This window comes from Camellia sinensis, chromosome 12 (genome assembly GCF_055761805.1).
Source record: "Camellia sinensis isolate YWXY chromosome 12, ASM5576180v1, whole genome shotgun sequence".
Classification (NCBI taxonomy): Eukaryota; Viridiplantae; Streptophyta; class Magnoliopsida; order Ericales; family Theaceae; genus Camellia; species Camellia sinensis.
In genome coordinates, this window is record NC_138972.1 from 60,917,786 (window position 1) to 60,934,001 (window position 16,216).

Here is a 16,216-nt window from a genome sequence, read left to right on the forward strand (position 1 = left end):
CTTCTCCATTCTAATTCCACTTTCTACACAATATTTCTTGAACTCATTGTCCTCATATTCCCCTCCATTATCTGATCTCAAGCACTTAATTTTCAGACATGTTTCAGTCTCCACCAAGGCTTTCCACTTCTTAAAAGTAGTATAAACTTCATATTTATGTTTCAGAAAATAAACCCATACCTTTCTCGTTGAGTCATCAATAAAGGTAACATAGTATGATGAACCTCTAAAAGAAGAAACTGGTGCAGGTCTCCACACATCTGTATGAGCCAACTCCAATTTTTCTGACTTCGGTTTCCTACCATCCTTTGAAAAACTGACCCTCTTTTGTTTGCCAAAGATACAATCCTCACAAAAATCAATGTCCACCAATTTCAAATCTGACAGTTTCCCCTTAGATGCAAGTACCTTCATCCTTTTTTTTAATCATATGCCCAAGCCTTTAGTGCCATAGATTTGAGTCTTTCTTCTCACCAGCAACTGCCACTACATCCCTATTATTCATAGTCATGTAAAAGGTGCCTTCTTTTTTACCACAAGCAACAACCATGGCTCCTTTGGTGATTTTCCACAAACCACGCATGAAGGTTACAACATGACCTTTATCATCAAGTTGTCCAACAGAAATCAAGTTTCTTTTCAAACCAGGCACATGTCTGACATTCTGTATCTCCCAAACAGATCCGTTTGGCAACTTGATTGTTAAATCCCATTTATCCACAATCTTCAAAGGTTCATTATCAGCCAAATATACCTTCTCGAAATCACCACCAATGTAATTGTCCATGATTTCCCTCTGTGAAGTAGAATGGAATGATGCCCCAGAATTTAAAATCCAAGATTTAAGAAGGCTGTCAATACTTAAGATCAAAGCATCATACATTTCCTCCGTTGCAGCATTAGTAGACTTCTAATTTTGATCACTTTTATTCTTATTCAATGTCAGGCAATCTCTTTTTAGATGTCCCTTCTTTCTACAGTTCCAGCAACTTCGTCCCTCTCCAGTTCTTGACTTGCTTCTATGTTTGGATTTTGATCTGTTGTGGTTCGGGTGTTTTTCTACTGATCTTCCTCTTGCTTCTGTATTCAAGGCAGAACCTGATGTTTCTCCTAATTCCCTCCTGCGAATTTCTTCACTCAGAATTAAACCTCAAATATCATTGTAATTCAACTTTTCTTTTCTCGAAGAATTACTTATTGCCGTTATAGTACCATTCCAACTTTCTTGCAAACTAGATAGAAGAATCAAAGCCCTAACCTCATCACCAAATTCGATAGATACAGAACTTAATTGTGTTACCACAATATTGAATTCGTTCAGATGCTCATCCACCGAAGCACCTTCTCTCATCCTTAGATTAAACAATCTACGCATCAAATAAACTTTATTTAAGGCAGAGGGTTTTCTGTACATGTTTGAGAGTGTTTCCATGAGACCTGCTATAGTCTTCTCCTTCGCTATGTTAAACGCAACGTTATGAGACAACGTTCACCGAATAACACCTAGCACTTGGCGATCAAGAAGAGTCCACTCATCATCCTTCATCTTTTTTGGTTTCGTCCCTGAAAAGGGCTCATACATTTTTTTTTTCTAATACAAATAGTCTTCAATCTACATCTTCCAAAATCCAAAATTTGTGCCATTGAATTTATCGATTCTAACATTTTTGTCTGTAGCCATCGGTCCCACTCGAACCAATGCTTTGGTACTAGTTGTTAGGAAATTGACCTTTCCTAACCAAGATTAGTGAGACACAAAATAACAAACAAAGAAGAAAAATGAATTAAACAAATCACACACACAAGAACACAAGGTTTTACGTGGTTCACCCCAGAATAGGGCTACGTCCATGGCTGCTGCAATTTTTCACTATGATCAGAAAAATACAACTCTCTCTTAACCTAAAAGGGGTGCCCCCTCATCTATTTGTAAGTATAGAATTAGCGTCACATGGAAGCACATGAGAATTATGAAAGTACCCAAAAAGTGAACAGTATTTATTAGGGTCCACCGATCCAACACACACACACACACACACACATACACACGATATACACTCTGTTTTGTATCAAACACTTTGGCTCTCTGTTGACACTACCAAACCTCACCCTCGCTCACCACCATCACACATTGCCACCGCCACTGCTATAAATCACCACTGCCACTGAATCACAAGTATTTTTCTCTCTCTGTTTTTCTCTCTTTCTCTCTCTCTCTCTTCTCCTATTTTCCCATTTCTCACACTCGCTCTAGGGTTTTATATGACTTTTTTTTGTTTAATTGTGGGTTGATTTCTTAACTCAAAATCTGTATTTCAATCTCAAAACTTATATTATCCTCTCGTCTTCCCTCATCCTCTCGATGAAGACAACATCGCTTTTCTCAAAACTTATATACAGTCTCCCCCCTTTTGAAACCCTAATTTCACTTCATATCTCGATGTCTGTTATTTTCTTATCATTTGTTTGGTTAAATAGAAAACTGAATTAAGAGAATGAAATATGTATTTGGATCTCATTGTTTTATTTGGATTTGTTCTCAAGTACTAAAATATACATAAGAAATCGTACCTATTATTTCAGAGTGATTATTATTCAAATTTTTCGTAGATTTTTGTGTGGTATTTCTTATTTATTCAGATCTTCATATGCTTTTCTATTAATTGTGGGACTTTTTTCTTTGCCCTAATGTTGCCATCTGAAATATATAAAAGCAATAGATTTTGAGGCAAATTGTTTCACAGTGATTAATGGTTCAATTTTTGGTAGATGTTTGTGTTATGTTATTACCTGTTTGTTATTCAATAATAGGCCTTCAGATCTTAATATGCTTTTCCATCAATAGTAAGGCTTGTTTGTTTCCCCTTATGCTGTCAAATGTTTCCCCATATTCAAATTATTGATTCAAGTTGCCTTGTCTTTCAGTTGGTGCTTTGTCTTTGACAAGCTATCTTGGATCCATTTTGTGCCCTTGCAGTATGAGTGTTTCTCATTTCATTTTCATTTTTCATTTCATTAACTTCTCTATGAAACTTGTAATTACTCATCAACCCTCTGTAGGTGGCCAATTCTATTGGAGTGTTCATGAATAATCTAAACTTATGAAATAGCCTACTGATATTTTGCATTTGATTATGAGGAACAAAGTGGTGTCCTAATTTTATTTTGTTCATAAAATAGTCTCATTTAGGTTTTGTTCAAATTGTTCATTGTATTAACAATATCTTGTTAATCGTTGTTCTGGTCTTTTAGATTGAATCTTAGATGGGTTCAGTCATTTGGGGTAACTATGGAGGTTGTTGCTTTTTCTTTCTAGATTTATTTTTTAATTTTGTGATTTGAAATGTGGAGAGTGTAACAGTTTGAGGCCATGAACAAATTAGCTCTTGTTTCTAGCTTTGAAAAATATATGTTCCTCTGTAACGGATCCTGAATTCTCAACTTGTTGTTGGTGACTTTTTAGACTTAAATATTGCTATTGTTGATACCTAATTACTTAAAATTGTCAACTCATTTGGTTGATACATTTTATGGATATGGAAGAAATACATACGCGAACTTAGTAGTATAAGTAGAAATGAGAAATAGAAAATGGGATCAGATTTAATATATCTATGACGAAAGTGAAAGAGATTTAGTAGTGATGACAACAATAAGGAAAAATGGAAGAGTAGTTTGAGAAAAATATGTAGGAAGAAGAACTCCATATGATTGGAGGGGAAATAACTCTTGATTTGCTATCTTGAGAAAAATATGTAGAAAGAAGAACTCCATATGAAAAGAGAAAAACTCATACTGCATGGGCACAAAATGGATCCAAGTTGGCTTGTCAACAAAACACCAACTGAAAGACAAGGCAACTTGAATCAATCATTTAAAAGTAAGGAAATGTGTGAAATTAAGTAGGGAAATATATGGAAATTATGCTCATTGAGCATTACCAATTGCTTGTAGCTTGTTCTTTCCCTTCTGTTATTCTTAGTATGTTGTTGGGTGTCTATTAAATTGGCTCTATTGTTATGATTTATGCAGGGTTTGGGTCCTTACTCTACCGGCATAAAGAAAGCAGAGAAGGAAATTAAGGGTTGATTTCTTAACTCAAAATGCCAAATTTTGTGTTCATTTTGTGTTGATTTCTCACACTTGCTCTATGATTTTATGTTGATTTCTCACACTTGTTATAGGGTTTGATTTCTAGACATAAATCCCAAAATTCAAGCTCAAAACTAAAAATCCAAAACCTTATCATGTTATAGTGGGTTGGACTGAAATTCTGCTGGTTGTGAAAAGTTCAATTGATATTTTTTGAGTGTGTAAATTTGTGAGAGTACTGAAGTGTGGTAAATATCTGAGTGATTAGAGCATAAATTCTACGTCTATTTATATTAATGTAAATATACCATTGGAACCTTTAAGGTTTGCAATCAAGCCATCGTTCTTCTTGTGTAAATATTTGATTTGGCCTGCAAATTGAAATTTGCTACCTTATTTGTTCTTTTGAGAATCATGCTCTTCAGTTAAGTGTTGGTTTTAAAATTCATATTTATCGATTATGGTTCTACGTTTGATGATAGCTTGGTTGTTTCTTCTACTTATGATGGTTGTGTTTGGTGAATTTTCTCATTCTTTTTTAGCCCTCCTTGTTTATGTTCTACTTGTATAGTCCAAATAGTTAGTTGTTTCACCCTAACTTTTGAATACAATTCCTAAAGCATGTGTTTTCAAATTGTAATATATGTAGCAAATAAGTGAAAACTAAAAGATAGGTTGAAAAGATGGACAACAGTTGGATGATGATAAAAGACACTCAATTCTATTGTTGAGTATTTTTGTTTATTTGGTGTCCATTTCTACGTTAATCTTTGCTTGATTTATAGGGTTCAAAAGATGGACAAGAGTTGGATGATGATAAAAGATAGGTTGAAAAATAAAGAGTATCAACAAGGTGTTAAGTCATTTATTGACTTTGGTGCAAAGAATTTAGGTCCATAGGATGACATTCGTTGTCCGTGTGTCAATTGCTTGAACGGCACAAAACATAGGCGAGAAGTAGTATGGCTGCACTTGATTCATCGTCCTATTTGGTAAGAAGAATTTCATTCATATGATAGTAAACGTTCTACAAAAATACTACACATATTGACAATATTGTTTTGGAGAACTTGGAATTGTTTTGACATTATACAAATAAGAGGAGAAAAGAAATGTGACATTAATTTGTTAACTAAATCATTAATTATGTAAAAAAGGAGAGGAGCAGAGAGAATATTTAATGATGTAAATTTCCCATGTTATCACAATGATGGAATTCCGTTAAATGATAAACCTATAAAAAAAATTTAAAAAAAAATACGTTGGACCTGTGGCAAAACACCTTAATTAGCGTGCCTTAAACTTAACCAAAAAAGAGCATGAAGGGGGTGAAACTGCAAAACAGCTCCCGAACCACCATACGGATGTCATGGAAAACTTCCCGGTGACAAGTAGGACCTATGACAATAGACGTATGTAATTAGCACGTGTAGGTTGGGAGTTAGAGCCGAAAACGCATCAAACTTAACCAAAAAAGGGCGTTAAGGGAACGAAACTATGAAACAGCCCCCGAACCACTGAACGAATGTCACGGCCAGCTTTCTCATGACAAATAGGACCTGTGACAATAGACGGAATGTAATTAGCACGTGTAGGTTGGGAGTTAGAGCCGAAAACGCATTAAACTTAACCGAAAAAGGGTGTTAAGGGTTCAAAATTGCGAAACAGCTCCTGAACCACCGTATGAATGTCATGGCCAACTTTCCCATGACACATAGGACCTGTGGCAATAGATAGAATGTAATTAGCACGTGTAGGTTGGGAGTTAGAGCCGAAAACACCTTAAACTTAACCGAACAAGGGCATTAAGGGTGCGAAAATGTGAAATAGTCCTAGAACCATAGTATGGATGTCACGGCCAGCTTCCCCATGACATGTAGGACCTGTGAAAATAAACGGAATGTCATTAGCAGGCGTAGGTTAGGAGTTAGAGCCGAAAACGCATTAAACTTAACTGAAAAAAGTCAATAAGGGGGCGAAACTGCGAAACGGCCCCTGAACCACTATACGGTTGTCACGACCAACTTCCCCGTGACAAATAAGACATGTGACAACTGACATAATGTAATTAGCACGTGTAGGTTAGGAGTTAGAGCCGAAAACACCTTAAACTTAACCGAAAAAAGGCATTAAGGGTGCGAAAATGTGAAACAGCCCCAGAACCACCATATGGATGTTACGGCTAGCTTTCTAGTGATATATAGGACCTATGACAATAAATGGAATGCAATTAGCACACGTAGGTTGGGAGTTAGAGCCAAAAATGCATTAAACTTAACCGAAAAAGGGTATTAAAAGGGCAAAAATGCAAAACAGCCCCCAAACCACCGTACGGATGTCATGGCCACCTTCGCCATGACAAATAGGGCTTGTGACAATTGATAGAATGTAACTAACACATGTAGGTTGGGAGTTATAGCCGAAAATGACTTAACAAAAAAAAGGCGTTAAGGGTGCGAAAAAGTGAAAAAGTGAAACAGCCCAGAACCATCATGTGGATGCCACAGACAGCTTCCCCGTGACATATAGGACCTGTTACAATTGTCGGAATGTCATTAGCACACGTAGGTTGGGAGTTAGAGCCGAAAATGCCTAAAACTTAACTGAAAAATGACGTTGAGGGGGCGAAAATGCAAAACAACCTCAGAACCACCATAGGAATATCATGGCCAGCTTTCCCATGACAAATAGGACCTGTGAAAATAGACAAAATGTAATTAGAACGAGTAGGTTGTGAGTTGCTGCCAAAACGCCATAAACTTATTCTAAAAAGAGAAAGTTTGACATCCAATAAATGTTCAACATTTTGATTGTACATGATGTCATTGTTTCGTCATATACGGTGGTCATTTGGGTGGTAAATGTATTAAGAAAGCATGATATAGTTATGGAGATAACCCCGTAGATTACTCAGTTATGTTACTTTGACTAGGAAAATGGAAATGAAGAAGAGTTAAAACAAATTTATAACAAAAACATTCTAGCAATAAGCATTTATTTTATGAAGAGGTATGCTCCTAAAAATTGTATTTTTTGTAAATTGAAATCAAGTTTGGAATAAATCTTTCATGATACGTAAATATGATTGTATTTTGAAAAAGGCTTTTATATATTGTTCTATCTTAAATGCATGTTATTACAACATTTTTTTTTATGTTTGAATCAATTGATATTTTGTAATGGGTGCAATTTTGTTTTTATTTTTTGTAGATGGCTTTTAACGTGGACTTGTGGATAGTTTATATACTTTTATATAATCCTGCTAACTATGTAGTCCTCTGCTTTTGTGTAGATTAGTATTGCTGATGCATATAACTTTTGTAATCCAACTGATAGTTGCTGGCGTGGCACATAGATCACCTTTTGTCATGGCACAGACTACGATGGTAATTTGTACCACGCCAAATGACCATATTGCATGGTAGTAAATATATTTTTTGTATATGGAGGGTTGAATTTTTGTATGGAAATATAATTTTAGTTTGGACAATAGTTGGTTTGTATGGAATATATACATTTAAAGTTAATCATTTTTGGATGGTTGGAAGTAATATGGATTGTGGAATGATTAATAATTTTACATTGTGGAATGATTGATAAAAATATGTATTGTTTTGATTATATACATAGAGGGTATTTGTTTGGGCTTTTTTGAGCCAACTTATAGCTTCTAATTTTAGAAAAGTTATTTTGGACTGTTTGGTTAAACTTATTTCAAACAGCTTCTAATTCTAATAACTTATTTTAACTTAAAAAATGTGATTTTGAGAAGCTGCTCACCTCTTACTTCTGATTATCAGCTTCTGCTGTGGACATGTTAATTTATGATTTTACTCTTAGATTTTTTTTTATTTTTATTTTTTTAAAAATAAAAAAAGACCCAAATGGACTATAAATTAACATGTAGACAAGTATGATTTTACTTGTAGACGAGTAGTGAATAACAAAAAATAAAAGTTAATTGAAAAAGATACTTCATAGCTTATTTAACAAACACTACTCAGCAACTTAAATCTATAATTCAACAGTTACACTAAACAAATTAACAGCTTCTGATTAAAGTCATAATCTATAATCTATTAAGCTATAATCTATAATTTGTTTTAATCGCTACACCAAACGGGTCCATACTACAGGTTGCACAGAATACAGACAGGTTGTGGAGAAATTAAAACTTTGTGATAAAACATAAGAACATTTTTTTGGCAACTAAAAAATTTGTAGTAAAAAGGGAAGTACTTATTTTAGTGACTAAAATGTTAGTAGCTAAAACCAAATAAAAATTTTCAGAACACAATTATGGCGATTACAAAGCTTAGTGCCAACAAAAAGCAGACATTAGATGACTAAAACTTAAAAAATAATCAGACATTTGGCGACTGAAATATTTTGTAGCCAAAAAACAAAAACATTTGTCGACTACAAGTTTAGTAGTGAAAAATGTCAGACATTTGCCCACTAAATGTTTAGTAGGCAAAACACAAATTATTTGCCTACTAAAAGCTTAGTAGCTAAAAAAGTCAGACTTTTAGTGACTAAAACATTAGTAGTCAAAAAGAAAACCAGACTTTAGCGGACTAAAACCTTCATAGCAAAAAACAATCCGACATTTGGTGACTAAAATATTTTGTAGCCAAAATTTTTTTGATGAACAACAACAACACTTTTTCTGACTAAAAGTTTTGTAGCAAAAAATATCCGACTTTAGGCGACTAAACTTTTAGTAGCTAAAAATACAATCATGCTTTAGGCAACTAATATATTTAGTAGCTAAAAAAAATAATAGGTGGAACCAAAAAAATTTTGGCGACTAAATTTTTAGTAGCTAGATATAAGTAAGGTTTTTTGCGACAAAATATTTGTAGTCGCTGAAAAGGTGATATTTAATTTTTTTTCCAATACTTTTGGCGACTAAAAAATTAGCCGGCATTTCAATACATTTGGCGACTACTCTTGTAATTAAAAAATTTAGTTACTAAATAGTTTCGGCGATGACGACTAAACCTTTAGTCGCTAAAAGTGTAAATTCTTGTAGTGTGGGAATTTGATCACAATGAAAAATTGTGTGGTGAAATTGAAAATAGACTATGAAAAATCTAGAAATCCCCTAGATATTGATTTGTGATTATGTAACAATTTTAAGCAGTATATAACAATCCCAATCAAACAATCAAGACAAATCAACACAACAATTTTAACGTGGAAAAAACCACAATTGGACACGTCCAACTGTGATTAAAAAAACCACGGGCAACAGCCACAAAACAATCCACTAAGAAGATTTAAAGGAATTACACAGGTATACTCTCAATTACCTAGCGAATCCACGCCTAATTGAACCAACCTCTATGTGCCTCTTCCAACCCGTCTTCACCTCGGAATTGTCTTTACGATGAGCCACCCCGGAATCCACCAAAGCTTCAAGCTCGAATTCTTCAGAATCCACCGAAGAACAACCCTCTCTTTTGTAGAACAAACAAGACCTTTGATGTATACTCTTTAAAACATGAGTTGAATACTCAATCAAAACATCAAAGAAAATTCACAAAGTATCCCCAGATATAAACCCTAGAACCCAAAAAGAAGATCTGGAGTAGTAATCCTAAAATCTGACCCAACACGCGAATTTATATAATCTATCCCGTGATCTCCGCTCGAGCGCCCAACAGCCCGCTCGAGCGGCTTCAACAAAATATGCGCGTGATATAACAGAGGTCCGCTCGAGCGCTAGAGAACCCGCTCGAGCGCGAAATCACACAGCTTAGTACTTTTACAGGCGACCAAAACTTCTGGAACCAGGGATTCTCCGCTCGAGCAAGGGAATGTTCGCTCGAGCGGACAGGCAACTTGGAATGCATTTTTGCATTTTGCTTCGGGGGCGCTGCCCCTCAACCCCGCCGTGGCGCTGCCCCGGACCCGCCAAGGGGCGCTGCCCCCTAGACCCCCGCGAGCTGACCGAGCAGCTTGATCCCCGTCATAATCAGCGAAGTGGCAATCTTGAAAGCATTAACATCACAAACTTCTCTCAAAGGCTTGATTCGGGTTGGATTTACATCTAACAACTCATAGCCTCACTAAAATAAAAATGCGAATAAAATTACAACTCAAAGGAATTTTGTCAAACGGGATTGCCAAGAATAAAACCTAACAGACTATATTACTGCATTGTTTTATTATTGCATTCCCATTCCATTTTATCATTAATGCAATTGATTTTGAATCTTGCATTGGAAAAATATTATTTTGAGAAAGGAAATTGTTTGTGAAACAAGAATCATACTGGATTTGTCATGGGGTAAATACATTGGTAAGTTTGGATATGGGGTGTAATTGGTAATGGTTAAGTTGGTCTGAGTGTCCATGGTAAAAGATTGAAAACACACACGGAGGAGGTACTATGTGCCTTTCGGTTAGCAACCGGTAAAGTGGGTATTACTAGTGCTTGTTATGCCTACTTGTAAATACCAACCTAGAGATTACCTAAGTTGTAGTTACCGCTCCCTTTAAACTATATTGAATTGTTAAATTCTCAAATTGCATTGTGCACAAAAGTTTCAAAAGATAGATATATATGTTTTTGAACATAGCATGGCATATGCATTCATCTCAAGAGATTGTATAAAATGTATATACTTTGTTATGATTTTCTTATTGGGCTTTGTGTTGACCCTATGAGATTTTGTGCAGGAAATGATGTGGTGATTCTGCCGAGTTAAAGACATGGAATATGGTTTGAGAGCACAAGGCTCTTTCCTTTTTGTTGTAATTATTTTGACAAGCTAAGGACTTTATATATATGGGTTTGAAAACCACTTTTGTGTAACCGGGTTTAAGTCTTGGAATTTGTAACCCTTGAGGGCATTAATTTGTACTTGACATATTATGTCACATGCTATAGATTCATATTCTAGGAAAGTTGAATATATACTCGTATGTGGAAATTTTTTTGTAAATCTCTAGATGTTTAATGAATACACATGTTAGAGATTGATGATGACGTCTATGTCGAAGCTTTATATTCTTTACATATATTAAGCATTGGAGTGGTTGATTTGGAAACTGGATAATGTAATTAGAAGTTGGTGAATTTGTTTTGTATTAATTATTTGGGGCGTGACTTTTTTTTTAAATAAAAAAAATTAGAAACTAGTTTGGAAAAAAAATTAACAATATATATATATATATATATTTTTTACAGAAGAGAGGGGATTGGAATTTGGGTTTGGATTTGAAATTTTGAGTTTTTGGTCCCAAAATTGGACATAAGATGGTTTTGGGAGTAAATTGAGAAAAATTACAAATGTTAAGGGGTAAAGTGAGAAAAAAAAATACTTCAAGGGCCAAAGTTAAAAAAATATGAAACTTAAGTGAGGGGTAAGTGTTATTTACATATTTTTATGCCAATGTGGCATTTTTCATTTCAAATTAGACCGAAGTTAGTTTTGAAAGTAAATTTAAAAAAAAAAAATACAAATGTTAGAGGCAAAATGTGGGGAATAAATATTTTATGAGTCAAAACAGAAAAATTAAGGGAACAAAGTGTAACTTATCTTATTATTTATAACCTGTTACTAATGTTATAATTGCATGATTTTCAGCTGGTGATGGTTACACATTGAATTATTACTATTTTATTAACACCTGTTTGGAATGTTGGAAAAGATATAAGGTTTTCACTGGTTAATTTACCCTCTTATCTTATCTATAACCTGTTACAAATGTAACTATTGCATGATTTTCAGCTGGTGATGTTTACACATTTTTTTAAAGGGAAAGTTGTCGATAAATCCTATATGTTGGAGTTATATTTCATTTAGTTTCATAATTTTTTTTTTTTTTTTTGTAATCTATTTAGTTATTTTGAGTGTATAATGACTCATTTGTTATTATAATCTCCTTAATTGTTGTTGTTTGCTAGAGTGTTACGTTTGAGAAAAATACATTAAGGAGTTTTTAGGCTGTTATATTGGATTGTTATGTTTTTTGAGTGTTACATTAGAGTGTTATATTTGGGAAAAGTGTACTAAGAAGTTTTTGTTAGATTGGATTGTTACATTGGAGTGTTCTGTTTGGGAAAAACACATTAAGGAGTTTTTAGTGTGTTACATTGTATTGTTATATTTTTAAAGTGTTACGTTTAGAAAAAGTACACTTACATTTGAGTGTTACGTTTGGAAAAAGTATACTAAGTAAATTTCTTTTTTTTTGGTAATTTTTTATATGTTACATTGGAGTGCTATGTTTGAAAAAAATAAACTAAGAAATTTTTTTTGAAGTGTTACGTTGTTACGTTTGGAAAAAGTACACTAAAGAGTTTTTGTAAGTATTATATTTGAGTGCTACATTGAAGTGCTATGCTTGGGGAAAATATACTAAGAAATTTTTTTAGATTGTTACATTGTTACGTTTAGAAAAAGTACACTAAAGAGTTTTTTTTAAAGTATTATATTTGAGTGTTACATTGGAGTGTGTTACATTGAAGTATTATGTTTGGAAAAAAAAATACTAAGAAATTTTTTTTAGAGTGTACGTTTTTTTCGTTCAAAAAAAGTACAGTAAAAATTTTTTTTAGAGGGTAGAAACGTCTATCAAATCATACCAAAATTCAAAATAGGATCTCACGTAAGATTGTCAAAATAAATAGGACATATCAATGTATTAGAAAGTTCATGAGATTAATTGGAGTAACTGATTCACATATGTTCTTCTTAAATTTATTTTTAGATAGTGTTTATGTTTACTAATTGAATTATGGTTTTATTACCACGTGTTTGGTGTTGAATTGGCTACAGATTCTGGAGGTCACCCCATGTGAAAGGGGTGATCCTCATGTCAACAATGGAAGGCCACCAACCTCATGTCAACAATGGAAGGCCACCAACCATGTCAAAAGTCAAAGAATGAGGGCTCTCCCACCTACTCCTTTGTGTATAAATAGAGACGGGAGGGAGAGGATATAGATATCAGATGTGGAGCTGAGAGGTGTGAGTTGAGAGCAAAGAGAGAGAGAATTACAGAGAGTGTTGTAATTCACCATTTTGTTCAATATAGTGAATCCGCTGCCCGTGGACGTAGGCGACTTGCCGAACCACGTTAAAACTTGTGTGTTATTGCTTGTTTGAGTTCCCTGGTGTGCCCCCGATCCTCAACAATTGGTATCAGAGCTCGGGTTGCGAAAAATCGAATTTTTCCCGAAAGTGCCCAGATTTCGAAGTGCTCAAAATCCACTTTTGACCATACCAGGAGGAAGAACTCCCCGAGAGGAGTCCAAAACAGCAAAAACAGAGCCCAGAAGCCTTCACACGCGCCCTCACGCGCTCTCTGAACAAAGCGCGTCAGCCCCAGTCGCACCACGCGCCACCACGCGCCGTTCAGGCAACCGGCGCGTGATCCCAGTCTCATCCACGCGCCACACGCGCGTCTCCAGGGAGAAGACGAGCCACGTGGCGCCACGTCAGTGCCGCATCATCGCCACGTCATCCGCCACGTCATCGCCACGCGTCCGACAGTCAGGCCACGTGTCAGCCACGTGTCAGCCACGTGTCAGCCCAGTCAGCCTGAGCCGCTGACCAGCCGCGTTGACCAGCCGTTGACCGCGCCGCCGATCCTCCGTTGACCGCGCCGCCTGCGCCGTTGACCGAGCCGTTGACCAGCCGTTGACGGGAGAAATTATCCGGTGCATCTCAGCGCACCAGATTCTGCAGATCTGACCTGTCCAAAGTATTTTTGCCAGATCGGAGCCATTCGGAGTCCGTTTTTGACGATCCAATAGTGCTTCCCAACTATTTGGAGTATTCCGGACACATCTGTACGGTCAGTTTTTTGAATTGAAGTTTCTAAAAAATGGCAGAATCTAGAGCATCCGAGTCCGTAAGTAATCCAGCCAGTACAAGCACTTCTAGGCATTGGACCCCGGTGTCCCATGCCAAGTTCGAGGTAGAGAAGTTCGATGGAAGCAGCAACTTCGGCATGTGGAGATGCGAAGTTAAGGATATGCTTGTCCAAATGAACCTGCACTTCACTCTGGGAGACAAACCAGATGACATGGACGAGATAGAATGGGAGAGGGTGAATCTCCTGGCCTGTAGTTCCATCCGACTTTGCCTTGCAAAAGAGGAGAAGTATGCCTTTACAGAATATGATATTGCGAAGAAGCTTTGGAAGGCGCTGGAAGATAAGTTCATGACAAAGAGCATTGAGAACCGGCTCTACTTGAGGAAGAGGTTGTTTCGTTTCGACTACGTTAAAGGTATTTCGATGAACGAACACCTAAATAACTTCAACAAAATTATTACGGATTTGAAGAATTTGGATGATCATGTTGGTGATGAAGATAAAGCACTGTTATTGTTAAATTCCTTGCCTGACTCGTATGATCATCTCACTACTACTTTACTGTACGGTAAAGAGAAGATCAAGTATATTGATGTTGCAAACGCCTTGGTGAACAATGAGTTCAGAAGGAAAGATAAGTCTGCAAACAGGGACTCAACATCCGAGGCATTAACAGTCAGAGGCAGAACAAATAACAGAAGAAATACAGGGCGAGGAAAGTCTCGCTCAAAATCCAGGGGGAAACCTTCAGACAAAAGACGTCTTGCAAAAGACGAGTGTGCAGCTTGTCGCCAGAAGGGGCATTGGGCAAAAGATTGTCCAAATAAAGACAAGACAGAAGAGAAGGTGAATATTGCACGAGATGGAGATAATGATGAAGGAGGAGCCTTCACAGTTTCATCATATGGCCAGTCGGATGAATGGATAATAGATTCCGGATGTTCATTCCATATGTGTCCTAACAAGCAGTGGTTCTCGAGCTTACGAGAGTTCGATGGAGGAGTTGTGCTGATGGGCAACGACCAAGCTTGCCAGACAAAGGGGATTGGAACAATTAAACTGAAGAGCCATGATGGAACAATCAGAATTCTTGAAGATGTACGGTATGTACCAGATCTAACCAAGAATCTCATCTCAGTGGGAGTTTTAGACTCCAAAGGTTACAGAATAACCATGGAAGGTGGAGTCCTTAAAGTTGTTCGAGGAGCATTGGTTGTAATGAAGGGTACTCGACAGGGAAATTTATATTTCCTAGATGGCTCTACAGTCACAGGGAGAGTGGCTGTCTCCACCAGTTCCAGCTCAGAAGATGATGCATCAGACACTTCCAAACTTTGGCACATGCGCCTAGGGCATGTCGGTGAGAAGGCTTTACAAGGATTGGTAAAGCAAGGCCTGTTGAAAGGCGCCAAGACGGGGAAGCTTGAGTTCTGCAAGCATTGTGTATTGGGCAAGCAAACAAGAATCAAGTTTGGTACTGCAATTCACCGTACCAAAGGGATTCTAGACTACGTCCACACCGACGTATGGGGTCCTTCCAAGACTGCTTCGTTGGGAGGTAAACACTACTTTGTGTCGTTCATTGATGATTTCTCTAGAAGAGTTTGGATTTATACAATGAAACACAAAGATGAAGTCTTAAACATCTTTCTTACGTGGAAGAAGATGATTGAGACCCAGACAGGCAGACGGATCAAGAAGCTCAGATCTGACAATGGTGGAGAATATACATCAGATCCCTTCTTTGAGGTTTGCCAGAATGCAGGGATAGTGAGACATTTCACAGTTCCTGGAACACCGCAGCAGAATGGAGTTGCAGAACGCATGAACCGCACTTTGGTGGAGAAAGTCCGGTGTATGCTGTCACAGTCTGGATTGAGCAAGGCATTTTGGGGCGAGGCATTGAACTATGCTCGTCATCTTGTCAACAGACTACCTACTGCAGTATTAGATGGGAAGACTCCCATGGAGGTATGGTCAGGAGTCCCAGTTACTGATTATGATCAGTTACGTATCTTTGGATGTCCAGCATATTTTCATGTTACAGAATCTAAGTTGGATCCAAGAGCCAAGAAAGCCATCTTATTGGGTTTCGGTGACGGTGTCAAGGGATACAGACTGTGGTGCCCTGAATCAAAGAAAGTTCTCATCAGAAGAGACGTTACCTTTGATGAGTCTGTAATGCTGAAGCAATCAGATCCTCAACAGAATGAGGAAGCATTGAAGAAGTCAGTGCAGGTGGAGTTTGAGACTCCAACAAAGACTAGTCAGCCAATCAACCATCCTGAAG

The 16,216-nt window shown here is 36.7% G+C and overlaps 1 protein-coding gene across 1 annotated transcript in view; it reads left to right on the plus strand.

Annotated features, from left to right (window-relative positions):
- Window positions 1-3,914: 3,914 nt before the first annotated feature.
- Window positions 3,915-16,216, plus strand: part of LOC114313557 ((-)-alpha-terpineol synthase-like) — a 33,682-nt gene continuing 21,380 nt past the window's right edge. The window contains exons 1-2 of the mRNA XM_082896921.1: window positions 3,915-3,950; window positions 4,033-4,084. Coding sequence (XP_082753047.1) covers window positions 3,915-3,950; window positions 4,033-4,084 — 88 coding nt within the window. The remainder of the gene's footprint in view (window positions 3,951-4,032; window positions 4,085-16,216) is intronic.